At 45.2% G+C, this 25,439-nt stretch overlaps 2 protein-coding genes across 5 annotated transcripts in view; one reads left to right on the forward strand and one right to left on the reverse strand.

Annotated features, from left to right (window-relative positions):
* Window positions 1-14,828, forward strand: part of IKZF3 (IKAROS family zinc finger 3) — an 84,777-nt gene extending 69,949 nt beyond the window's left edge. For all 4 annotated transcript variants that reach the window (XM_036756561.1, XM_036756562.1, XM_036756563.1 and 1 more), the window contains one exon: window positions 7,508-14,828. In XM_036756561.1, coding sequence (XP_036612456.1) covers window positions 7,508-8,211 — 704 coding nt within the window. In that variant the 3' untranslated portion in view covers window positions 8,212-14,828. The remainder of the gene's footprint in view (window positions 1-7,507) is intronic.
* Window positions 14,829-20,434: 5,606 nt separating this feature from the next.
* On the reverse strand, window positions 20,435-24,741 carry LOC118849163 (retinol dehydrogenase 8-like). The gene is made up of 6 exons (XM_036758244.1): window positions 24,645-24,741; window positions 24,228-24,389; window positions 22,242-22,421; window positions 21,848-21,941; window positions 21,155-21,338; window positions 20,435-20,674 (listed from the first exon to the last, which is right to left on the reverse strand). The coding sequence occupies exons 1-6, from the start codon at window positions 24,739-24,741 to the stop codon at window positions 20,435-20,437; spliced, it is 957 nt and encodes a 318-aa protein (XP_036614139.1).
* Window positions 24,742-25,439: the final 698 nt, after the last annotated feature.

Consider the following 25,439-nt stretch of genomic DNA (forward strand, 5'->3'; position numbering starts at 1 on the left):
TATTCCTCATATTAAAGGATGTTTTCTTTATATTGAAAACAACACACATACATACGCAAAAATCTCTCACCCACTGTAAGAATGTTAGTGAAATCCTGACACTTCAAAATAATATACCACCAGCTCTCTGTGTAAAGCAGCTAATGAGAAACTGCTTCCTTTGGCTAAAAGAACTGTAGGAAGCAGTTTCACTACCTGTTTCTAAGGGTGAAAACTGCCTGTACCCTCTCCCTTCCCAGAGGCATAAAGGATCCCTGGCCTCTAAGCTTCACTGAGCTGAGTTGAGGTGTGTGTATCTGGCCAGTTGTGGGTCAGGGAAAAAACTTGACAGGGTGAAAAATGGGGGGAGAAAAGCTACTTGGGTGGGTGTATGCACGTCTGTGTGCACAGTATTATCTAGCTCTAAGGTTGTGCTGAGCTGGTCAATGATAGTCAGTCAACAAATATTTATTAAGTGCCTAGTATGTTCCAAGCACTGTGCTAAGCATTAAGGATACAAAAAAAAAAAAGCAGAAGACAGTCCCTACTCTTGAGAAGATCACAGTCTAGTAGAAAGAGAAACTGGGTATTTCCTAGTGACCAGAACTATCTTCCTGTGCTGTCTCTCCTGAAACAAATGGCATCCACCTTACAGAGAACAAATTGTTCTGCCACCAAAAAAACAAAAAAAAAAATGCACTCTGACCCCTCTGCAGTTTCTCTTCCTGATCTCTATCAGTGCTATTCTCTCTGTCTCTCTCTGTGTCTCTCTCTGTGTCTGTCTGTCTCTCTCTCTCTCTCTTCTCTCTCTCTGTCTCTGCGTCTCTCCTTCTTACACTTTTCTGTTCTCTTCTCTCTTTTCTTCCAATGTGGAGTCAGAGGCAGGGGATTTTTCATCACAATTAACCTGAGACCACATCCATAATGAGAAAGGAGTTAACTTTTCCTTTTTACTGCTTTTGTTTACCAAGGTCTGATAGGAGATAAACACACTGAGAGGCATAGTTCTGATACCCTAACTATTCATGGGGACTTATCTGGTAATAGTGAAGTCAGCAAAGCAGAAATTATCTATTAAGCTCCATCAATGTGTCCTGCACTGTGCTAACTGTGGGGAGTGGAGTAGAGGTAAAATAAAAAATAGTCCCTGTCTTCAAAAAGCTTACAATCAAATGGAGGAAGCAACATGCAAAAAAACTATGTACAAACAAGATATATACAGGGTAAAATGGAGATAGTCAGCAGAGGAAAGGCACTAACATTAAGGGGGACCAGTAAAGTTTTTTTTTTTTTGCAGAGGGTAAGATTTTAGCTGAAATTTAGCTGAGGAGGGGGAGAATTCCAGGTATGAAGGATAACCAGTGAAAATGCAAAGTCAAGCATTTATTAAGCACTTGTTATGTTTCAGACTTTGGCTAAGCTTTGGAGATAAAAAGAAAGGCCCTGTTCTAAGCTCACATTCGAATAGAGATAGCTATTGGCACTTGTGAGGAGGCAGCAACTTTCTTTGCAAACAGTATCTAGACAATATGACCATGTAAAGAATATCTGAAAATGTTCTATTGTTTTACCTGTCCAGGTGACAAAAATGCCAGAATGGGTATTCAGGGGAATTTGCAGAATACCTGCATTTGAGAAAGGGATAGATTAAAAATTGTGAGCTCCTTTTGCATTATTTCTATGTCTTTTGCCTTCCTTTGGCATTTGGCAACACTTAGGTGGCACTTATGTCTTTTCTCCCCTATTAATTTATAAGTTCTTTAGGGGTAGAGACCAGCTTAATTAATTTTTATATCCCCCATGGCATTGAGCATAATGCCTGACACATAGCAGGTGCTCAGTGTATATTATATAATATGAATGTATTGGCCAAAAATGTGTGTGGACCAGGTGCTGCCACCATATCCCTTACCCTAATTCTTCTGAGAACTGCAGCCAGCTGCCCCTGCCACAAGAGACTGTGTTTGGTGCCTTCTCCTGTGCTAGAGTCAATGACCAACATGGGGCTGTACTTTTCCTTCCTCCCCTCCCCCACCAAGAATTGTAAATCATTTTGTGTCCTGTTGATATTTTTATCTTCCCCAGCACCTAGCTGTAGACACTGTTCAGCGAATGAATTGGGGTATGAATTAGGATGAGCAGCACTACTTCCCTATCACCAGCCCCAAACACCAACCAATCAAAAAATACTATTAAGGGCCTACTTTGTGCAAAGTGCTATATGAAGTGTCAAAAGAGATACAAAGATGTGCAAAGACCGAAAAGGAAAGGGGATCCAACAATGGCATCCTTCTAGGTCAAAGATTCCTAACCATTTTTATGTTATGAACCCCTCTGGCAGTCTAGTGAAACCTATGGGCCCCTTCCCAGAATCATGTTTTTTAAATAATTGAAGGAAATGCTACATTTCGGTTGGAGATTAGCGAGAATAAAGATGTAATTTTCCTCCCATCTAAGTTCATGGATCCCCTGAAATCTACCCACAGACCTTTCTTCTGGATGGTTCAGTCATTTTCCTGAAGTTGGGGGTGGAGGGGGCCAAAAGCATCTAGTGTCAAATGGTAGGAATGGGGCTAAGGCTGCCTTTTCTCATTCTGTTAACTATAGATTCTGAAAAGACTGTTCAAATCTTATTCATCTCTTCAGCAGACTTCCTTATGTACTCTCATGATTACAAACTGATCTTTCAAGGCCCCTCCCAGCGTTTTTATATAATGATACCTAAGATTTGTTCACATCTCGTGAAGATGTTAACAGGCCCGTGCCCACACTAACCCAACAGTTTTAGAACAGGAAATGAAGAATATTGTATCTGGGGGCAAATGACGCAGTTTGGGGTTTGGCCTAGGGACTAGGGATTGACACCCTTTAGAACAGATGTTCTTAACCTAAGGTCCATGAACTTGGTGGTTGTTATTGTTGCTGTTAACATTTTGACAACCGTATTTCAGTATAATTCACTTCCCTTGCAAGCCTACGTATTTTATTTTATTCATTTAAAAACATTAATATGAGAAAGAGTCTATAGGCTCTACCAGATTGCTAAAGGGGTCCATGAAATAAAAAAATGTTAATACTCCCTGCTTTGGGTACTGGAGTTAGGATACTAAAGTGCTTATGGCCCCCACTTTCCTACTGGGGAAAACCCGGGGCAATGGGAGATAGATGTGGGTTAATTTGCAGCTTTCTTACAGGACTTGTTCATCCAACAGAATTCTCATCCTGGCTCTGCCATTCACTTGCTATATGTTCTTGGTCAAGTCAGCCCTTCCCTAGGCCTCCGTCCCTTGCTCTGTAAAATAAGAGGTATTCACTGTCATTCCTTCCAGCTCTAAATCTACGATCCTATTACCTCATCTAGTCCTCGGCCCCTGAACACAATGTGTAATCTTGGGTAAATCTCTTCCCCTCTCTGTGCCTCAGTTTCCTAAGCTGTGAAATGAGGGCATTGGACTTGATCAAGGCTTCTTAACCTGAGGTGGGCGAACTTTTTTAAAATTTTTATTTTATTTTATTTTTGGAGAGGGGAAGGCAGGGCAGTGGGGGTTAAGTGACTTGCCCAGGGTCACACAGCTAGTGTGTCAAGTGTCTGAGGCTGGATTTGAACTCATGTTCTCGTGACTCCAGGGCCAGTGCTCTACTCACTGCGCCACCTAGTTTCCCTCCCTTTTTAAAAATTTTAATAACTAAATTTCAATACAATTGGTTTCCGTGGTATTCCTATGTATTTTACTTTATTCATTATTTTGAAAAAGGGGTCCATAGGCTTCACCAGACTGCCCAAGGGGTCCATGACACAAAAATGGTTAAGAACCCCTGCTTTTAAAGAATGATGGGAAAGAAAGAAAATGGCCAACAACAGTCCATAAAATTAGAGGGTTGGACCAGATAATTTCTCCTTTGTTCTGGGGTCCCTTCCAACCCTAAATTCTGTGAATTCCTATAAACAAATTGTGTCACGGTTTTATTCTCACGTAAAATGACTTATTCTAAACATGGGACTTTGTAGGGAGAACAGGTAGCCTGACCGAGCCTGCTCTTTGGATGTTTTGTTTTTATTGGTTAAGAGCCTTTGGTTCAGCCCAGAGCTGGTATTATGAATCATTCAAGAGATGTTAGGTGATTCTGACTTGAAGCCGAACTATAGGTCCAGTGTGGGTTTGGAAGCAGTTACATTTTTGTGGTTTGACTAACCCTTTTTTTTTTAAATGAGTGTATCACTAAAGAAACGTGAGCTCTTGGCTTTTCGATTACTGTAGCTCACCCTGAAGAGTTTCATACCCATTGAGTCATCATCTCTACAGGTGACTGATATACATCTGTGCTGTTTAAGTTACCGTAACTCAGAGATGAGGGGATTTGATCATTGCAAGTTGCTTGCACGTGAAGGTGTGAGGTTCTTCTGTCTTCTTAACAATGAACAATGGCTGTTTCGTTAACCACAGAATTCAGTTACTTATTTCCACTCATCCAGAGGTTTTTGTTTTCTTTTTTCCTCTTAATGTTTTGCCTCTCAGAACTTTTAGCACTCAGCTGTTTTCTAGCAATGTGCTGCAGGTGCTACAGATTGTGAAGTCAGGCCTAGCTAAGTGAAGTAAGTTGATGAGAGTGAGGATTAAGACCAAGAATTAGTGAAGGGTTTTCATCTCAGGGGAAAATGTCCTGGACCTACTCCCTTAGCTGAAGATATTGAGAGGACCCTGTCAAGAGGCTGAATTAATGAGAGCAGGTGGGATGGAACACCAAACTTACATGAAGCTTCATCATGTGGGTACCATGCTCTAGGGGTTGTTTGGGAAGTCTAAAGCTTTGCTGGACTGCATTTTTTTCAGCCCCTCCCTCCTCCCAATGCAGCAGTGTGCAGAGGCACGTTCTTCTTAGAAGTTGAACAGCAGAGACCATGGTAAATTCGCCTATGGTCTGCTCTTCCATTAAGGTTGATTGTTGAGTAAAGAAGGAGAGATCTGATTCACTGCCTGTTGTTTCCTCAGTTTTGGTCTTGGAACAATCACCTTGGCTTGTAGGTGTTAGGGAATGTGGAAGCAGGTGTGTCCAGTTAGCTGGTCTGTTTCTAGTTTCCCTCTGTTTAAATCCTTTTTGCCTACTGCCACTTCCTAAAACATCATTTTTCAACACATGCTTCCCTTGTTCAAGAGTATATAGGGGCTCTCTTTTGAATCTAAGCCAGACTCAAACTGGCATCCAAGGCTCTCCATTAACCAGTCCTACTGTACCCATCCAATCTTAGTCCTTACTTCTACCCAACATTGCCCCTCTACTTCAACCATTATTTTTTTCCATATATATCTTGCTTATTCCTCCCTATGTGTCTATACTTGATCTGTTCTCTGATTCAGTTTGTCTCTCTGCTACTTTAAATTCTATTCATCCTTCATGGCCCATCTCATCTTACTTCTTCCCAGAAGGCTTCCCTGACTAAGCCCAAAATTACTTTTTGTTCCCTAAACATTTCTGTAGGCAGTCTACGCCATACAGCCATTTACTTACTTGTATTTTGTCTGGTCATTTTTTTCTATAGTTATTTCAGTTAGGTTTTTGGTCTTTTTCCAACTGTATTGTAGGCTGCTAAGGTTCAGAGATCATGTCACCTCTTTTATGTCTCCCAAAGTGCTAAAAATCCAGGAGGCATTCAACAAATGATGGCTGTAGTAGTTAGCTAAACTTAAAAGGTACTGTTATTCAACATTTTTTAAAATTAAGGAATGTTTTATATAAGTTGCAGTGACACGATTTGGTGTCAATTCTATGTAAAAAAGAAAAGTCTGCAGAGGATGAATGAAATACAACAGGTGTTTTTAGAGCTTATAAAACAATGGGATGAGAAAGGCAGCACCAAAGGCCCCAGCCCCATCTCTTCCACTTACTTGATAAGTCCTTCATAGTCTCTCCTTTGTTCACCTGCTACTCACCCATTAAGTGCACCTGCCACCACTGCTACGATCCATCCCAGTCTTCCCTGTGGCCTGGAAGCCTCTGCTTTCTGACACACAACACCCACACACCCAGGGGAAGGCTAGGACAGCCTTTCAGAATTTCTCATCAGTCTGAAATGAGAAATAGGAAGGGGGGAACCATAAGAACTGTTTCAGTTAAGGGCAAAACAAATCTTAATCAACACTTAGATATTGATCATGGATCCATTTTTTAAGTAAATAACGAGAGAACATTTTCTGAAACAACCTTTGACTCTAGTCTCCCATTGCTAAGGCTTCTTCTCACTTTCCCGGTTATTGACTCAGTCAGGCGACTGAGCATAATTGAGGAGCGTGAAACCGATGGCTTTTAAAAAGCTTTTTAAAAATAATTTTGTCATACTTTTCAATTAAGAGGCATTTATTTTCTTTCTGTCCCACCCCGTTCCCCCCGACCAAACAAAACAAAAAACCCTCAAAACAAATATGCATAGTGAAGGAAAACAAATTCCTGTCTAAAAATGTATGCTTGATTCTGCCTCTTGAATCCATCCCCTCTCTGTCAGAAGGTGGGTAGCATAGATCATAATCAGCTCCCTGGAATCATGATTGGTCGTTGCAGTGCTCAGAGTCCTTAAGTGTTTCAAAGCTATTTGTCTTTACAATGTTGTGCGTATACATATATGTGTGTGTATATGTGCATAGACATATATGTGTGTACATATGTATATATACGTGTGTATTTATTTGCTTATTTATTTCTCCTCCTGATCTTCTCAGGTTTCTCTAAAATCCCATGCCTTTCATCACTTCTTTTTTTTTTTTTTTTAGTTTTTTTTTGTTTGTTTGTTTTGTTTTGGCAGGGCAGTTGCCCAAGGTCACACAGCTAGTAAATGTGTCTGAGGCCAGATTCGAACTCAGGTCCTCCTGACTCCAGGGCTGGTGCTCTACTCACTGCGCCACCTAGCTGCCCCACTTTCATCACTACTTATAGTGCAATGGCTTTCCTTTACTTTCATATACCATAATTTGTTCAGCCACTCACCAATTGATAGGTCCTTCCTTAGTTTCCAGTTTTTTGATACTACAAGAAGGGTTACTATAAATATTTTCATGCAAATGGGTCCTTTCCCTCTTTCTTTGATCTCCTTAAGGGAAATACTTTCACCAGCCAATGAACTTTGCCATCCATTGCCTCATTTCTATCCTGATCTTTCAAAAATTGTTAGCAGAAAACAAGAGGTGAAGGGTTGCCAGTATTTTGAGAGGAGGATGGACATGATAGCAGCACTGAACTACCACTTGTCATTCAGTCATTTGAACCCAGTCTTAATGTGCGCCTACATCTCTCCCATGCCTGGGATTCCCCAAATTCTGACCAGGAGATGACGACAAAACTATTGCCTCAACCTAATGTTAGTGGCCGGTGGCCTCTGACATGGAGCAAGTCTGTAACTCCATAAAGGGTCAGTACTGTTTGCATTCTGTGTTCTCTAATGGACCACACAGTCTCCCACAATCCAAAATCTCTGAGCAATTCTGAGATCCCCGTGCCTATATGGCTCAGTTGTAACCTATTCTTTTCCCTCTTACAGGTGAGAAGCGTCATTGCTTTGAAGTCAATTATAATTCCGGCTACATGTATGAGAAGGAAAGTGAGATGATCCAGACTCGGATGATGGATCAGGCCATTAACAATGCCATCACTTACCTTGGAGCTGAGGCCCTGCGTCCCTTAGTGCAGACCCCTCCTGCCCCAACCTCAGAGATGGTCCCAGTTATCAGCAGCATGTACCCCATTGCACTTACCCGTACAGAGATGCCTAACGGTGGCCCTCAGGACCTAGAGAAGAAAAACACCCACCTATCAGACAAGTGCCTACCTTCTGAAAGAGGCCTCTCCCCCAACAACAGTGGCCACGACTCCACAGACACAGATAGCAACCATGAAGAACGCCAGAATCATGCCTACCAGCAGAACCTCATGATCCCTCCCCGGGCCAGAAATGGGATGCCACCCCTGAAGGAGCTGCCCCACTCCTATGAACTCCTCAAACCCCCACCTATCTGCCCTCGAGATACCATCAAAGTGATCAACAAAGATGGAGAGGTGATGGGTGTGTTCAGGTGTGACCACTGCCGAGTCCTTTTCCTGGATTATGTGATGTTCACCATTCACATGGGCTGTCACGGTTTTCGTGACCCTTTTGAGTGTAACATGTGTGGGTACCGGAGCCATGACAGGTATGAATTCTCCTCTCACATTGCTAGAGGAGAACACAGAGTCATGTTAAAGTAAATAGCTCAATTCTGTCTCAGAGATTTAAGTATTAAGCATCATTAAAAAGCAACAAGAACAACAAACAACCAGCACCTCCACTTAGCTGAAACTATACCACCTCAAATATTTTTTTCATATCAGTTCTGACATAAAAAGTGTAATGTCTTCATTTACTGCCTAAGGGATTCTGCTCTCATTCAATAATTCTTGTGAACCCATTGTGTTACTATTGAGAGATGGGTTTTTATAGCATTTTTTTTTCCTCAGGGACTTTATATTATTGGACTAAAAGCAGGGGAATCTTTAATCATTGCCTTCTACAACAGCACAACTCAAATCTACGTTGAGAAGTTTGTCATCCATTCAAACCTCAAACAGTCCCCTGGCTGTGCTGTCTGAAAGCTTGGAGGTGACATGTATTCAGCTCCATAAACAGGGAAGACTGATGTTGGTCAGAAAACTGACTCAGAATTTTGCATGCACTCAAATCTTGGACTGCATTGATTTTGGGGGAAGGGGGTTGTAGGGGAAGGTATTTCCAAGTGCCATATAAAGAACAGGGGAAGAACAGCAGTGTGATAGTTTATGTGATCAAGGGACCTAATCTTGTATTCGAAGACCACAAACTCAACATCAAATCTGCCTTAGACCAGCAGCGTGCTCCAAGACAGTCACGTGTTCATCCTGCTGCTTCTCCCTACTATCCTTCCTCCCCCAATTCTCTAAGAACTGTCTTGGGTTAAGCAAACTACTCTGGAAGGAATTCTATATAAGAAGAGTCATCTTTTATAAACAAAGACATATGTTCATTAAAACATAGCAAATTGTCCGTTATGGAACTCAGCATCAATTTCCTTTCCCCGGAGATGGGAAGAGGGAGTATCTAAGAGGGGAAAGAAATAGTTCAGCAGTTTAAACAGGAGAAACACCTACCTACATGATCAATCAGCAAGCACTTATTAAGTGCTTTGTATTAAGTATGCCAGATACTATGTTCTTCTGACCCCTCACAGTCTATTGTTACAGAGTCCAGGTAGAACTGCCAACCAACCCTTCCTTGAAAGTATTATAAAATTTTTAAAAACATTGTTTAGTTGCATATTAACTCCCCCACCTCTAAGGAAGGTTAGGCAGTTCTTGAGAGGTCATAGGGATAGTGTTTTTCAGGCCAGAAGTTGCCCATCAGGGAGATAGCCTTTCTGATGGCACAAGATCTTTGGCAATATGACAGGTTTATATTTTGATAGAGGTGACCCAGTAAATGCAACACATATTTATTAAGCATCTGCTTTGGGAAGGGCACTAGCCAGAGGCTTTGGGTGTACAAAGGTAAAAATGACAAGAGTGCCTGCCAGTAGGAAGCTCATATTCTAGCTAAATATTCGTAGTCTGCGCTTCATCAAAGGAGGTGTATCAATCACAAGTCTAATGGAGAAGGAGTTGATAAGCCTTAATATAAAAGAAATACATCGTGGAACAGAGGAAAGAGTCTTAGACTTAAGAGACCTTGAATCTAGTCCCCAGCTCTGCCACCACCTGTATGAGTTTTCACCAAGTCACTGTACTTCTCAGGAACCTTAGTTCCCTCATCTGCAAAACAGTATCTGATTAGACAGTTGCTAAAGTTCCTTCTTACTCTGACAGTCTGATTTTGGGATGACTACAGGTCCTTTTGAAGCTTCCTCATCTATCAGAACTGAGTGGGCATAAATTTTTATATATATAATTAATGTATATGTGTATGTAATATTAATGTAGGTATATTGCACATTTATCTGATGGTAAGGAAAATGTATTTCAGTTTTTCCTTAAACATCTTTGGGTCATGAGGGAGATGAAGAGGAACATAAAGGGGGAAAACATCTTAATTCTCCCCCAAAGTATGAGCAAAAAGTAATGCAAATAGCTTCTTGCCAAAGAATTTTTTATCTCATGTTAGGAAAAAAGAATTCTGTTTAGTGGAACAATTCTGTGCTGCCCATTACAAGAGGGATTAAGCTTCATTGAGCATTTCTACTAAATCTCAAATTCCTGGCAGATTAAAGATTTATGTAGATCTGTGATTTCATTGGTGTAGGAGGCTTTTGATGAGGAAATTCCCTCTACCAAGGCAGATCTGCAATTGTTCTGAGATTTACAGTTTTAGAGATTTGGCTGAGGCACTGAGACCTGTCCAAGGTCACATAGCTCATTGGTGTCAGAGGCAGGATTTGAACCCAGGTCTTCCTGAGAACAAGGACAGCTCTCTCTCCATGGCTACTGTAACTGTAACTGTAACAAATGGGTTCAAAAGGGATAGCTTGTTGCATTGGATAAGTATGAGATTGAAATGTATGCAATTTTCATGTGCCAAATATTGAAAGGGCTTATGGTTTAAGTTCACACTCAGCTTCTTTAGATACTGTGAGAAATTAAACATCCTCCCCTTGATTGTGCAAGTCACAAATCATCCTTTGCAACTTTGCCTTTTCTCACTCATGAAACTCTGTAGTCATTTGCTGTTTTGGGGATGTTACCCAGGGGCAGTAGGGGCAGTGTGCTATGATGGAAAGAATCCTGGCCTTGGAAGCTCGGAGATCTGGTTTCTAGTTCTGGCTCTTCCTCAAACTCACTGTGTGACCTTGGACAAGTAATTTAGCCTCTCTGGGCCTCAGGCTCCCTTATCTATAAAATAAGGGTATCCAACTCTTAGATCCTGTGTGCCTAGATGCTTCTGTGTCATTTTCAATCAATCACCGTATGGTATTTGACTCTGTGCCAAGTGAGATTCCCCAGTAAAAGAGGAACTTTTCATATCATTCTTAAGATTTCACAAATTCTTTTGAATATTTAGGGGGTTGGGGAAGAGAAGAAGTTTGAAGGTGAGTGTTAGGAAAAAGGAAAGCTTATCACCTTAAGGAAGAAATTCTGGTGAAGAGATGACTCTAACATCTCAAAATGGTGACGACAAGACTTGTTCCACCAACCATAGGAATATCTCATAACCTTCATTCATTTACCTTGTTCTGATGCCCGATTGGTTTCCTGAATGGTGCCAATTTACTAGAAATATATTCTTTTGGGGAAAGAGGGCGTTAAGTCACAAAGAACATACTTCTTAATACTAGGGTTCCAAGGATGGGACAAAATGGATCTAATAGTACTTTGTGAAAATTATTCACTTTCAGTCTCATAGTCTAACCCCAACAGTTATCCATTGGAACTCATGGAACCAACTATTCTTTCTGAAGCCACCCTGATATGCTTGTCATGTCAACACCATGCTTGTTGGGGGGGGGGGGAAACAACTCTTGAGAAGAATGGAAAGGAAGGTTTGGTTCAGAGCTATAAACTCATAGCTTTCTTGGACCGGGGAACTTTTGCAGTAGCTGCAAATAGATGTTCTCTTAGCAGTTACTTTGCAATCCCAGGACCTGGGAAGATAGGAAGCAGGCCTTCAGCTCTGTACTTCTGCTTTCCCACAAAATCTACTAGGCAAGGATTCCACCTCCCACCCAGAAAACCATAGTAAGATAAACAACCAGCCCCGGAAAAATTCATTCGAAGTTAAGGAGACAGGGGTGGCATGGGTGTGGGAAGGGAAGAGAATAACTGTTGTGAAAGGGTTACTGAATAGCAATTCCTTTTTTTTTTTTGTATAGATACAACATACTTAGTTTTGAGTGGAACAGTTCTCTTCCCCCTCCTTCCAGTTTAAAAAGCCCTCCACATTCTCCTACAGTCACACTCTGAAAAAAAGCAGACTAACCTGATATCTTTCTTACCATTCTCAATTCTTGCCTCCCTAGCTCCTAACTTTACCACTGACACATTTTCTCACTTTTAAATGTAGTAGTGAGGCACATACCACATTAATTTGAAGATGACTTCTAATTGAAACATGATACTTTTAAAAAAATTTCTGATTACAAAAATTTAATTTCCATTACCACCAACAAAAAAAAAATCTCATTTTCCCTAGCCTCTCCCCTCTCAATATGTCTGGCTAAATATAGGAGTGTAGGTAGTGAAAGGGAAAGTATATTGCTGAGAGATCCTAGGGCAGATTGGAAGAATAGAATAAAGATGTGTGACCTTTCTGAGAGGGGGTGATTCCTGGTGGGGAGCTGGGGCCTCCAGGCTATTCAGATTGGAGAAAGGATTTGGACCTCTTCAAGAGGATAAATGAAAATGGAGTGAAAACCAGGATAATGTGATTTTTAAGGGGCTGGGGCAGTTCATCCTGGAGTTAGAGGAAGAAGGTTAGTGAGAAACACTGATAACTAGGGAAGATTTAGGAGACTGGGTTCTTAGATCAGAGGAAAAGTTAGTTGAGGGAGTTGATGTGGGCAGAGATCAGGTTCCAATCCAATTAAGGATTGAAGGGGAATGATTTCAATATGTCCTCAGCTACAAAAGGGACCCTGCTTTTGTGTAAGGACCAAAAGAAGTAGGATTGGTCATAGATAGTTGCAAGGAAATAACAGTGGCCCTGACCTGAGAGGTCAAGAAGAGAAGGTCAAGAGAGAGAAGAAGCCTGATGATCAGGAGAACCTGGAGGGGATGTGTTAATGCTTGTTAAAGCCGTTGAGTAACAAGATACCTGTCACTTACCTAAGCTCTATGTGATTTGTACCACAAGACTTCCTCACTGTTGGAAAGTTGTTTCCTTTGTGCTAAGAACTGGTTAGCTGCCTGTTCCCACTCAGTCCATTATAGCGTTGGGGAAGGTACATTGTTGGAAAAACCAAATGGGTCAGGCTATGAGTCAGTCCCAAAAGGCGTTGATGAGGGAGGAAAATCCCCCTTTATTCTCTTAAATCATAATAGTAAAAGATTATTCACTTAAAGAAGCCATCTGTTTGCTAGTTCCCACGGACATCCATTCCTCACAGAGGAGAGAGTCTGAGCTCTGCGAAGGATACCAAGTCCTTGTAGTTACTTCATCCACGTGTCCACACTCAGCAGTTCTAGGCCCCAAGGGCATCATCCAGAAAAAAGAAATGGATTATATTTTAAAGGGTTTTTTCCTCGTAAAATAATTTGGTCTTGTGATGTATTGGAGCCATGTGATTCTTGGTCAGTCGAAAGGCGAGTGCTAACTGTGAGAGAAGTTAGTGAAAGAAGTATATGCATATATCTACCTCAGGGGATATTATGAGGAGTCATAGAATTCCGTGTCTAGAATGAGCTCTGATTCTGGATAAAAGTTCACTCGAGATGGTTGTATCTTTTGGTGATTTACTATACTAGTGTCCCAAAGACTTCAAGGGATATAAATTTGAGCCCAGCCCAGGGTCCTGAACTTGAACTAGTTCCCAGGGGAGGCAACTTCTCAATACTAAACATTGACACTGGTTTATTCCTTGGTTTTATTCCCTTTATGTTGTTTCAAGGTATAAATGAAGAATATTTGTCAAACCTGTCAGGCCCTTTTAAGAAGGGAAACCAGGTTCATTCATTAGCATTAAGTACCCAGACTCTTAATTTGATGTATGCAGAGAAACTGTGCTGTCCTAATAGGCCTCTAGCCAGTAGCCTTCAGCAACTTATGTTTTTTTTTTTCCTCAATCAGTGCCTTAGAACCTCTTTCTCTTACGGTCCTTACTCTAGAAAGCCTGGAGAGGCTCCAGGTGACCCTCCTCACACCTATTCTACTCTCAGCTCTCCAACCATCTGTAACTTTTCAAAGTGAACTTGCTTCCTCACTCACCTCACCCAGTGAAGGCAGAAAGCAACCAGTTTCTCTGTTTTCCTAGGTGGGTAATATAGAGCTTGAGTGTCCCACAAACATAGCAAAAGCCTTTTAGCTAAATCAGCCAGCCTCGTTTCCATCTCACCTCTGTAAGGAATTTCCCAGGCCTTCAACTTAGTAGGGCAACAGATACAGGACATCTCTGCCTCCCCCCTTTTTTTGGAAGACATCCTTGCCCTGGCTACGTGTATGGAAACTAAATCATTGTGGGTTACAAGTGGTTAGTGGGTCATTTAAAGAGCAGACACTCCTTCAGCTAGACAAGTGGCTTTGAATGTTCAAGTTCTCAGGCTTTGAGCCGGTATGAGGGATCATTTTAGCAACTGGAAAAACCAAGGCTTTATTTTTAACTTTTGGTTTCCAAAGCCACAGGTGTGGTCTGTGGATGGCCCTGATCGCCTGAGTGACTAGGGTAACACTGAGAAAGAAACTGAGGTCTCAGCCTTAGGTTACCTTCCCACACATCTGAATAAATGGCCCTCTAAGCAGGAGCAAAGGTGAGGTAGAGGACTATGTCTCACCAGGTTGTTTTTTGCACTTGTATGCCTTAGAGACCTTTGTTAAGCAATCCTCTTATTACTGGTGCCACTAGCACCCTCCTTGATGTGTGACTCCCCAAAACACTCCCATTCCCAAGCAAGCAGTGGGGGCACCCCCATCCCACTTCTAGTGACCCTGTCCTTTGTGTGATTCCAATAATCCAGCCACTTGAAGTCCTTCCATTTGTCACAGCAAGATGCCCAGATCCTCCAAAGACCAAAGCTTTTGTAATGTAGCAGTGCTAACCATTGTCCAAATTTCAATATGTCCTTGTGTTAAGAACAAGGTTGTTTAGGTGTTTAAAGTTTCTTTGTGATTGTTTTAACAGGGAAAAAAATAAAAAAAATTGGTGTGTTTGAAATTAGATATGTTTGATGCATTTGGTTTGTGGAGGGTTTTGGACTCAAGAACTTACTATTCTTTTTGGGTTTTATTCTCCTTTAAAACTGAAATATTTCAAGGTCCATATGAAAGCATCTGAAGTATTCTGTTCAAGGAACCTATCAAGAAGCAAGCCACATCACAGGAGACCATTTTCCTAGTCCAGTCCTGATGCCAAGACCTTGGGTCTCCTCCCACTCAACCCTTCCAAGTGATGACATCCACACCTACCCTTAGCTCTGCTGTTCCAGTTCTCTTGGTCTCTGTCAGAAAAGAGAACCCCTTCCCCCAAAGGGCTTAGAGAATGTAGAAGGCAACAGTTTTTTATTTTCCCATGATAAGGAAAGCAATAGTGACTTAGACTCCTGGGTATCCTGAAACATAGCCTAGCACTGGAAAGCTAAATCCCACAGCTTTGGAGTGAGTGTGTGATTGGCAGGGGATTAAAAGGATCCCACCTGGAAGAGAAAAGAAAGGTTACATTCTTCTCACTTTGCCCAGACCCTTTCCCCCTCATTTTTAGAGTTTAAGTAATCAAAACCATGAGAAAACTATAAAAGATCAGCCACAATTAGAGTCTGTACAGTATTTAAAAAACTGAGATACCAAGTCCTTGGTATGTTTCAGATCAGACCAAAGCCCAGACCCGTAACATATATATGAGATCGGGAGCTCTTAGGGAAATAGACAACCTGCCTCTTTCTTTGTTCAAGCATCTCCCAGAAAATCCTGATTGTAGGTAGAGAGGTAGCTTTAGCCAAACCACTACTAGTTCCAAACTTGGCTAGCCCAAACCTGGGGAGTAGTACTAGAGAAGAGGCCATACATTTCATATGAAATATGCACAAAACAATATGGAGATCAATATGAACTCTCTAACTGAGGCAGTCTCTTCAGTAGGCCACTAGTCTTGGAAAGCACATCCACCACCCTCAACCACATTGTAGTTCTACTAAGTCAAAATACTGATAGCTCACATTTGTGTAGTATGTCTGAGGTAAACAGCACAAATGTGATACCTATTTTCCAGATAACGACATTTAAGTTTAGAAGTTGTTGAGAGGATTTGTTCAAGGTCACACACATAATAAATGGCAGAACTATAACTCAAGCCAATGACTCTTGACTCCAAGACAACTACTCTCTTCACTACTCAGATGGACCAGTGGTCTCACTGATGTGGAATCACCATGCATGTTTTCTCATCTTGTTGGACTTTTCTTCGTTCATATCATCCCACGAATTCAAGACATGGTGTCCATCCAATGTGTTGGCAACCTGCCTTGTCTTTAGTATAAAAGGATACCAAAAGAAATGTATTTAAAAGCAGAAGGGCTCCTGGAAGTCCAAGACTACTATGAGCTTCCTCCTCCTCTTCATTCCCACCCCGCATTCCTAGCCCATAGCACTGAGAAGGAACAGCTTGGGGTGGGAGGTGGGGGGACAGGGAGTCTCATTCACCAAGGGGCTTTAGCATTTAAAGAACTACTCTCTAAACATACATATAAAACAACTGTCTTATTGTGAGCTCCTCTGGAAAGAGAGACCATGTGATGTGATCTTTCCCCCAGGGAGAACCAACTCAGAAGAAAAAAACAAACAAACCAGAGATAAATTTTTGCAGTGTCTCATTTTCCAGATAAAGAAATTGAGGCCCAGAGGCATTGGAATGGCTTGCCCACTACCATACAGATAGATTAAGGATGAGAGCTGTCTCATTTGAACTGAGGTCTACACCTCACTGTAAGGTATTGTGAAATGGCTCCTTCTACATCAATTCATCGATAAACATTCATTAAATGCCTACTGTGTGCTAGGTATTGGTAATATAAAGTTAAAAATGAAACATGAAGATAGGTTGACTTCATTTGTTCTTGGAGACCTTGTTTGGTGCCTGTTCAACTAAGTCAATCCCTCCCTCTTCTCTCCCATGGGGTTCATGGGTGAGGTTGGCAATGGGGGCACCCACCTGTGCCCTTCATCACTCCCCTTAGCAGCCACTAAAAGCACCCTTCATACATGGCTCCACAACAATCATGGGATTGTGGAATCATGGAATCTGGACTTGGAAGGGACCTCAGAATCCATGTAGTCCACCCCCCCTCATTGTATAGACGAGGAAATGTTTCCGTTCTCCCAAGCAGCATTCTAAACACCCACTGTGCTACAACAGCCAGCCCCAAGATGAGGGAAAGAGGAGAGATATCTTCTCAGCTCTTTGTCATTCCATTCCCCTGATCTCCAGGGGTTGGAGAAAGTCCCAGAGATGACAGACCATCAGGTAGGGAAGGCACACAATAGTTCCAGGAGGGAGGCAATAGAGAACTGAAACTGAACAGGTCAGTGGTCACCCACCCCTCCCCAAATCACAAGTCCTGGCTACTGAGACATTCCCAGCTCAGACAATGGTTTGCATAAAAGCCCCCAAAATTGCACCTGGGGAGGGGAGATCACTAGGGTGAGACTCCCTCGATGGGCAATGGAAGTTAGGGGTTGGGGAAGAAGGTCAAAGTCCCTAGGGGGTTTGAAGTGTTGAGATGCTTTATTTGAAAACTGAGTTTTAGCTCCCTTCTCATCATGTCTTCTTTTGTGGTGACCAAAGGAAAAGACCACTGGGGCAGGGATGGAGGTTGAGTGTGTGACATGTGGCTCTCCTCCCTGCCCCCTTTCACAAAAGTATGGGGAACAGGAAGAATTGAAGAGACCCATTTCCCATCATCTATACCCCACCTCCTCCCCCTTGCCCCCCTGGGCCCAGCAGAGCAGCTTAGTCAAATAAACCACAGCTCTGAGGGTGGCTGGTGGATGGGAACTGGGGGGGACTGACACTACCAAGATGTCTCCTCCCCCAGAGTTGTTCCTTCCACTATTTCCATCCCTTCTTCTCCCAACTCCCCTTCATTTCCACACCTCCACCTGGGCATAGGGTCTAAAAATGCCATCTCCTACCCCCGCTGGAATGATGTTCTCTGGCCCACACACATCAAACTTGTGCCTTCATCAGCTCCACCCCGGGGACTTGAGGGCAAGTCAGTGGCTCTTGGGGCAGAGGTGTGGAAGCACTAACCTGGGAGTCAGGACACCTGGGCTCCTTTTCTGTGTCCTTCAGCAAGCCATCATATAGATTTAGAGTTGAAGGGGGCCTTGAATTTCATCTCGTCTGACTGTGTCACTTTACAGATCAGGAGACCAAGGTTCAGAAAACAAGGATTTGCTCATAGTCACACTGCTAGTATGTCTCAAAAGTGGGATTCTGCCTTCATTAGGATGAGGGCAATGACCTACAGGCATTGGAAGGAATACTTAAATGAGTCAGAAGGCCTGGGTTTCCATCCCCAGCTCTGTTACTTCCTGAGTAACCTTAAAGCACTTAAACTTGTCTCCCTTTCTCATCTGTAAAATGAAGGGAGTTGGAACAGATGATCTCTGAGATGCTATCTCCATCTCCCCCCAGCCTACATGGACACACACACACATCACCTCCCTGCCTCTGGGGGGGGGGGTGGAAGTCGAGTTCTCCTTTTTTCCCTCCATCCAAAGTCAAATGTTTGTCCAAGGCTTCCCTCAAGTTCCCCAAAGATGGACCATCTAAAGTGCTGAGAAATTAGGTTAAAAGCATTGAGTGTTATCTGGGTGAACACAAGTTGAGGTAGGGAGAAAGGGGTTGAGGGCAAGAGGGGGCGTCGGGCACTTTCTCAAAAGTTCCAGAATAGAACCTGCAAAGGGAAGGGGGTGGAGGAGAAACATTGTCTCCTGAGCAGTGTAGACCTGGAAATGCTGGGTTTCTGAATATTGCCATTGAGTGAGAGAGTTACTCCCAACTCCTACACCTCCCTGCCTCATACCCTGTGCCTCAGTTTTTCCACTTGAAGCCACAAGGGCCCAACCCAAGGTGTGTGTGTGGGGGGGGGGCGACCCGGATTCCCAGGCGCTGGGGGGAGTGGTGATGAGCAAGGTCCAGGGGAAGGAGGTCGCAGCCGCATCCGGAGGTGCCAAGGAGGGGGGCGGTGTAAGATGGGAGATGGAGGGGGGGGGATGGTGATGAAAGGAGAGGGGCAGCGGCACTTCTGAGAAACAGCCCCAGCGTCCCAGCAGCCCACAGCCCCCCTCCTCTCCCCTGTGGCTTCACAGCTAGCTCCCTACAGCCGCCCACGGATCTGTGGGGCCTCTCCGGGGGCTGGGAGGTCCTGATGGAGGAGGAGGGTGCTGAGGGGTAGGTGTATGGCGGGGACTGGAGAAGAGGGAACCAAAGCCTTTATTACATAGGAACCACTGAATTGAACAGACAAGAAAGGGATCTGGGTGTGAGTGATGCTGAGTGGGTTGCCTGACATTCTTGGGTATCCCTCGAACCCCGAGTTCACTACCCTGGCCGCTGAGCCGCTGAGGATGGGGCGGGGGAGGCGACGGGGTGAGAGGGCAGACTCACTACGACGATGACACCCTTGGCTGTTCCCACCTGCCCCCTTCTCCCTCGCCGCGCCCTGCCCAATATAGAAACACTCCTATTTCACAGAGGGCCGAAATCCAGAAGTGAAACTGACCCCCACCCCCCACCCTGTCACGGCTTAGTGACCCCCCGGCTCCACCCTTCCGGGAACCAGCCGCCCGTGGATCTCCAGGCGTCTAATAGATACTAGTCTTGCCAGAGAAAACTGGGGGAGGGGAAAGTGATCAGCCGAGGAACGGAATAGGGCGGAATGGAGGAGAGGGGAGGAAGGTTATAGGTCTGTCTTTGTACTCTTCAGCTCTCGCCTCTGGGTATCCGCTCCGAACCTCGTGGAACCTGAGCTGCCAGAGCCGGGCGCGGCCGCCTGAAGTTCCCACGGATGGTCACTGGGTGTCACTACAGCCGCACGACTGAGCTCGGTTCCGGGGGTCCCGGCGCAGGGAAACCCTAGGGCTCCTTCGCAGAACTTTTTGGAATCCCCACCGCACGCGCGCTCCACTCGCACCCATTCCGCGTGCCCCACACTCGTGCTCCGGCCGCAAGCCCGGGCCCCAAATACATGCCCCAAACCAGGCAGGTGCTGTTTAGCGTTTTATTGTCCAGACCCCTCCAAGGATATCCTCCACCAGAACTCGCTTGGGCACCCCTTACCAGCTGGCTCGCCCCGCCCCCCAATCCGCTGCTGCCCGCCCCAGCCCCGCGCCTTAGATCCTTGTGGTGTCAGGATATCGGGGACTTGGAGTCCAGAGATCCGGGTTCCACTGTGACTCTGTGTGACCTCGGACATGTTCCCATCCCTCTCTGAGCCTCGGTTTTCCCCTTTGGAGAATGAGAAGGGGGAGAGTTTGGCCTAGACGGTGCCAAGTGTGGGTTACTGGCATCCCAGCAGCTGAACGGAAGGGAGAGAGGAGCCCGGGCTGCTCCGAATCCTCCACTCCAACACCACAGACCTACACGCAACACGTTCCCGTCCTAGTCCCAGAGCCCGGGTTCCAGCGCACTCCGTTGGGGGTGGGGTGGGGTGGGGGTAGGAAGGGATCCCCGAGCTAGGTACTGAATGAGGGAAAGCGAGAGAAGCCTCTTCGAGCTTGCCCACAGCCCGGCGGGGTCGAGGCTAGGGACCGAGGGGACCCGGTTCAGCTGAGGCCGAGCAAACGTAAAGCCTGGCGGAGCTTGCGCGCCTTCCAGCGGCAGAAGCGCACGGCGTGAAGGCTGGCCCGGAGTAGTGGCCCGTGACGGAACACCAGGCTGTAGAAGGCGGTGCCAGCCAGCTCCCCGGACGGGTCGGCGCGCTTCAGGGCCAGCATGGGCGTGTAGGCCGGGTTGGTTTGGTGGCGAAAGGGTGGGCGGCGGGCACAGATGACCTTCAGGGTGTGCTGCGACAACAAAGCGGGCAATCAGTCTTAGGGATCTAGCTCCCTCCCCTGCACTGCCCTACAGCGCTGGCGTCGGGTGGAAGTTCAGTGTCTAGGCTGGGGCCCCTCGGGGCAGGGATAACTAGGCTAGTAGTGGGAGACTGCCTGCAGTAATAGATAGAGGCTAACCAGGGAAGAGGGATCACAACAATGGGTCAGAGGGAAGAGAGAATCATCTGTTTCAACACTGCACCAGAGGCTCCAGGGAAAGGGATGGTTGTTGGACTCGGGGGCAAAGAGATTTGGCGTTTTCCTAGAGATTGGAAGGGTGGGTGGGTGGGGAACTTTATAGGTAGGGTGTAGTGAAGGAATGATGCCTAAGAGAGATGGCTTATTGGAGCTTTCCAATACCCGGGGGGAGTTCTCCTCGTGGGGAGTGAGACTGGGAATGGGGGCCTGAGGGCGACAGACTGAAGACAGATATTTTTGCAGAACACCCACCTCGGCCACATCTTCAGGACTCTGGCTCACGCTAGCAAAGAGAGCCCGGGAGTTGGGCAAGTAGATTCGAGTAAAGATGTCTGCCGTCTCAGAGTCAGTGCCAACACAGTCCACCTGCTCCACCCCGGAATACAGCTTTCCCTCGAACTCTGAGGTCACAGGGCCTGGCTCTACCAGTGTTACCCTACAAGGAACCCCCCTGCCCTGACCCTCTGGGACTCGATCCTCAGGGTCACCCTCATGACCAGTCTAGTGCCGGAAGGGACCTTAAGATTCATCTAGTTCAGGGATTTTAATCTCTTTTTCTGTATCCTGGACCGTTTTGGCAGTCTGGTAAAGCTTACGAGCCCCTTCTCAGCATAATAACAAAGGATTACTGAAATAAAGATGTGGGTTGTTTTTTTTATTTCTGATCCAAGTTCAGGGACCCTCTGAAATCTATCCACAACCCCCTAGTCCAACCCCTTATTTTGCATAGGAGAAAACGGGCCCAGATTTTCAGTGGTTTTCGTACATTAACAGAGCCAGAATTTGTACCCAGATCCTGATTCTGCCTGTATAGAGCATCCCACCTGCCACCCTCCAGTATTTCCTTTAACCTATGAGGCTGGGCCAGGAGCTGAAATTTCCAAATATCCTCAAGTCCTAGGCAGTTGGCATATCTCCCCAGCTTGTTCCCTGCCAGTCACTCACGAAATGTTGAACTGAAGTGCCTGTACCAGAAGACTCTCACAGAAACCCTCCACTGCGAATTTGGAGGCTGCGTAGATATCATTGAACATGATGCCTGATGGAGAAGATGGAAGAAAAGAGGTTGTCCACAGGTTCCCCTGTAGTCCCTGAGAGTCAGATACTTAGATCTGTCCAATTCTTAAGAGTCTTTTCCTATGGAGGGTGACACCCTGACCCCTCCAAATAGCCATGTTACCAGTCACAGGCCCAGAGATTGATAAGGAGAGAAAAAACTTGGGTCTTACACTACCTCATGGCCACCACCATCTCTAGTCATCAGTGACCCCCAACACCTACCCTGGCTGTCTCAGTTCCCACCCTTATCCCATATTATCCCTTTGCCCCTGTCCCATACCCTGCAAGCCCATGATGCTGCTGATAACCACGATGTGCCCCCGGCGTTGGCGCTTCATGGCAGGCATCAGTCCCCGAACCAGCTGCACCAACCCAAAGAAATTGGTATCCATGACCTGGCGCATGTCATCCAGGGACAATGACTCTAGTGGCCCGATGAGCCCTATGCCTGCATTGCTTACTGAGAAGTGGGGCAAGAGGTAGAGTCAGGCAATTGGAAATTCCTCTCCCCCAAACCCCTCCCCAACACAGGCTGTCTATTCCTGGGGCCATTTAGGTGTAAGTCTCTACCTAACCCGGACCCCTTTCCTACGAAAGTTAACCTCTGCTGCCATTTCAAGTATTTCCTTGCCTCTGGACAGTGATAATCTCTCCCCTCTCCCAGCCCAGATTCTGGGGCACAGAGGAATGTTATTAGACGTGTTACCTTGAGATTTCATCCTTCTGAATTTTTGCAGTTTATCTGTAAAAGATGGGCATAATATACCACCTGTCCCACAGAGTTTTTCAGATCAACTCACATAAGCCACATCTGTCAGCTACTCTTCCCCAGAAAAGGAGATGATTCCCTTTCCCACGGTCTGAACCCCTGAAGATCCTACATCATTTTATAGTTCCAACTCCTGATTGACTCTCCCTGGAAGCCAGGAGCAATCGCTGAACACCCAGCTCCTGATTGGTTCTCCATGGAAGCCAGGAGCAATCGCTGAACACTGACTGTACGGACCTTCATTGTCAAGAGTCCCAGACTATATCTATTTTCCCCCAGATTTCAGAAGTTAATAAGCATTCCCATCCTCCAACTTGAGTTTGCTCTTTTCACTCTTCCCTCCACAATTAACAGCTGACTCCGAGTGTTTTACAAAGGTTGTTACCAAAATAACACTTGAGCTCTTTAAAAAATGAAACAAAACAAAACACCACCACCACCACAAAAAGCAACACAACAAGGTGGCCCAATAGTATTCTAAGAGGGGGAATGTAGACTGGTATGAACAACAGACTTGAAAGGGATCTGGAGACACCAGTTCTAGAGGCAGCTACGTGGTACAGTGGATAGAGTAGTCAAGAAGACTCATCTTTGTGAGTTCAAATCTGGCCTCAGACATTTACTAGTTGTATGACCCTGAGCAAGTCACTTAGCCCTGTTTGCCTCAGTTTCCTAATCTGTAAAGTGAACTGGAGAAGGAAATGGCAAACCACGTCAGTATCTTTGCCAAGAAAGCCCCAAATGTTCAGTCACAGCTGAACAACTACAGCTATGGGTTCTGGGGCTGGCTCTGTGACTAACTAGCTGTGTATAAGATAATAGAGAGCTGGAAATATCTTCTTTTACTCTAATCCTTTAATCAAGGAGGAAACAGAAGCCCAGGAAGTTTAAGTGATTTACCCAAGGTCATGGAAATAGTAAATGTCTTGGGCACTCACTTCTCCTTGCTGGGCCTCCACTTCCTTCTCTAAAATGGGATAAGGGGCATTGCAATAGAGTCCCAACAGCCTTGGCTTTATGGCCAGAATACCTGGGTTCAGATCCTAGCTCTGTTATCTATTAGGTAAAAGCCATAACCTCTCCAGATTGCAGTTTCCTCCCAGCCAGGATTCCAAAGGCCCAGTGATGAAACAGGCCACCCACACCTCCCCACAGAGAGGTGATGGACTTGGGGTACAGAACGGGGAGCACGTCTTTGGACCTAGCAAGGAATTTGTTTTACAAGGGACTGGTTTTTCTTTTTTCTTCCCCTAATGAAGTGGGTAAAGGTGGGAGAAAGAAAAATATTTGTTAATTTTTTAAAAATTTAATTCTTTGATCTCTTGCAAGTCTCTCTGTAATTCTACCATCAGGATCCCCCAGCACATCCATGCTGCCCCCACAAAAACCTTCCCCCATTAAAAAAACCTAACAAACCCTTGCTCCCAGCCCTCTCTTTTCTAGCTGTCTCTTCCTGTTGCCTAGGAAGGTGGCCTTCCCAGGATCTAAACTAGTCACCAAGGATGTCCACATATTGTCCCGGAAGCTTATTCAGGCAACGGGTGATGGAGTCCTCATCACAGACGTCTAGTTGCCCAATCTCTAGGGTTTGCCCCAGAGCTGATCCAGCTGCTTCCTCTAGGGGTCCACGGCAACTCAGGTCCCTCATGGTGGCCAGCACTGTATAGGATTAGAGAGTGAGTAATAGAAAGCAAAATTGTGCCCCAGGAAAAGTTATGTTGAGTGAGGGTGAGAGTTGGGGAGAGTAAAAAGGAAGGAGCCCCAAGAAAGGGCTTAAGCTCCCAGTTGCTAGTGCCCTGGCATCCCTGGGGCATATCTGGCTGGATTGTGAGGTATAAAGGATTTTAAGGAGCAATTAGATGGGTCTCCAGTCTCCCCCCACATTTTCCGAATGGAGTGTGGGGGAGTCATTACCTTTGAAGCGTCCTTGGGAATCGGTGGCCAGTTTCACAGCCAATGCCAACCCAATGCCTGAGGAACAGCCAGTGATGAGGACTGTTCTGGGAGCCATGGGGGCACAGCAGGAACCAGGATCAGTCTTGGCATTTGCGCCCTGCCCTACTCTCTGTCTCCCTGCTGGGTTTTTCTCTAGCCCTAATAAAGGGAGGTTTTAATCTGTCCCTCCCACCACAGGGCACTAAGTTTCCAAGGGTTAAATCCCTCTGTAGACTCCAAATCTGAAAAGCAGATTACAGCTCCCCTCTTGGTGCCTGCCTGGACCCTGGCACCAAGCTCCCCACATGTAGGGGATTAGTCAGACTGCTGAACAGGTGTGGGACAGAACAGTGGGGGCTAAAGTCACAAGCTGCCCTGTGGATGCCAGATGTAACCAGGTGGGTGCCAGGGCCAAACAAGAGCAGAGAAACTGCCTTTGGGTCATTTCAGGACATTTCCACGCCTTGCTGGCTCTCAGGTCAGGAGCAGGGAATCTTTCCAGGAGAGACAATGAGGTGTGGTCTAGTACAGAAGACACTAGCCTGGGAGTTAAAACACCCAGTTTCCAACCTTGGCCCAGTCTCAACCAGCCATGTGACCCTTGAGCATAGGCAAATTACTCCCCCTCTCTGTGCCTCTCTTTCCCCCTCTGTAAAATAAGGGGATTAGAAAGTCTCAAACCTCCCTTTCAAGCTCTGACATTCTCAGATCCACGTGGCCACCTTCCCAGTGTCCTTGGCAGTCAGGAAGCCCTTGAAATCAGACCCTCAAATC

The sequence above is a fragment of the Trichosurus vulpecula genome, chromosome 4 (assembly GCF_011100635.1).
Source record: "Trichosurus vulpecula isolate mTriVul1 chromosome 4, mTriVul1.pri, whole genome shotgun sequence".
Taxonomy (NCBI): Eukaryota; Metazoa; Chordata; class Mammalia; order Diprotodontia; family Phalangeridae; genus Trichosurus; species Trichosurus vulpecula.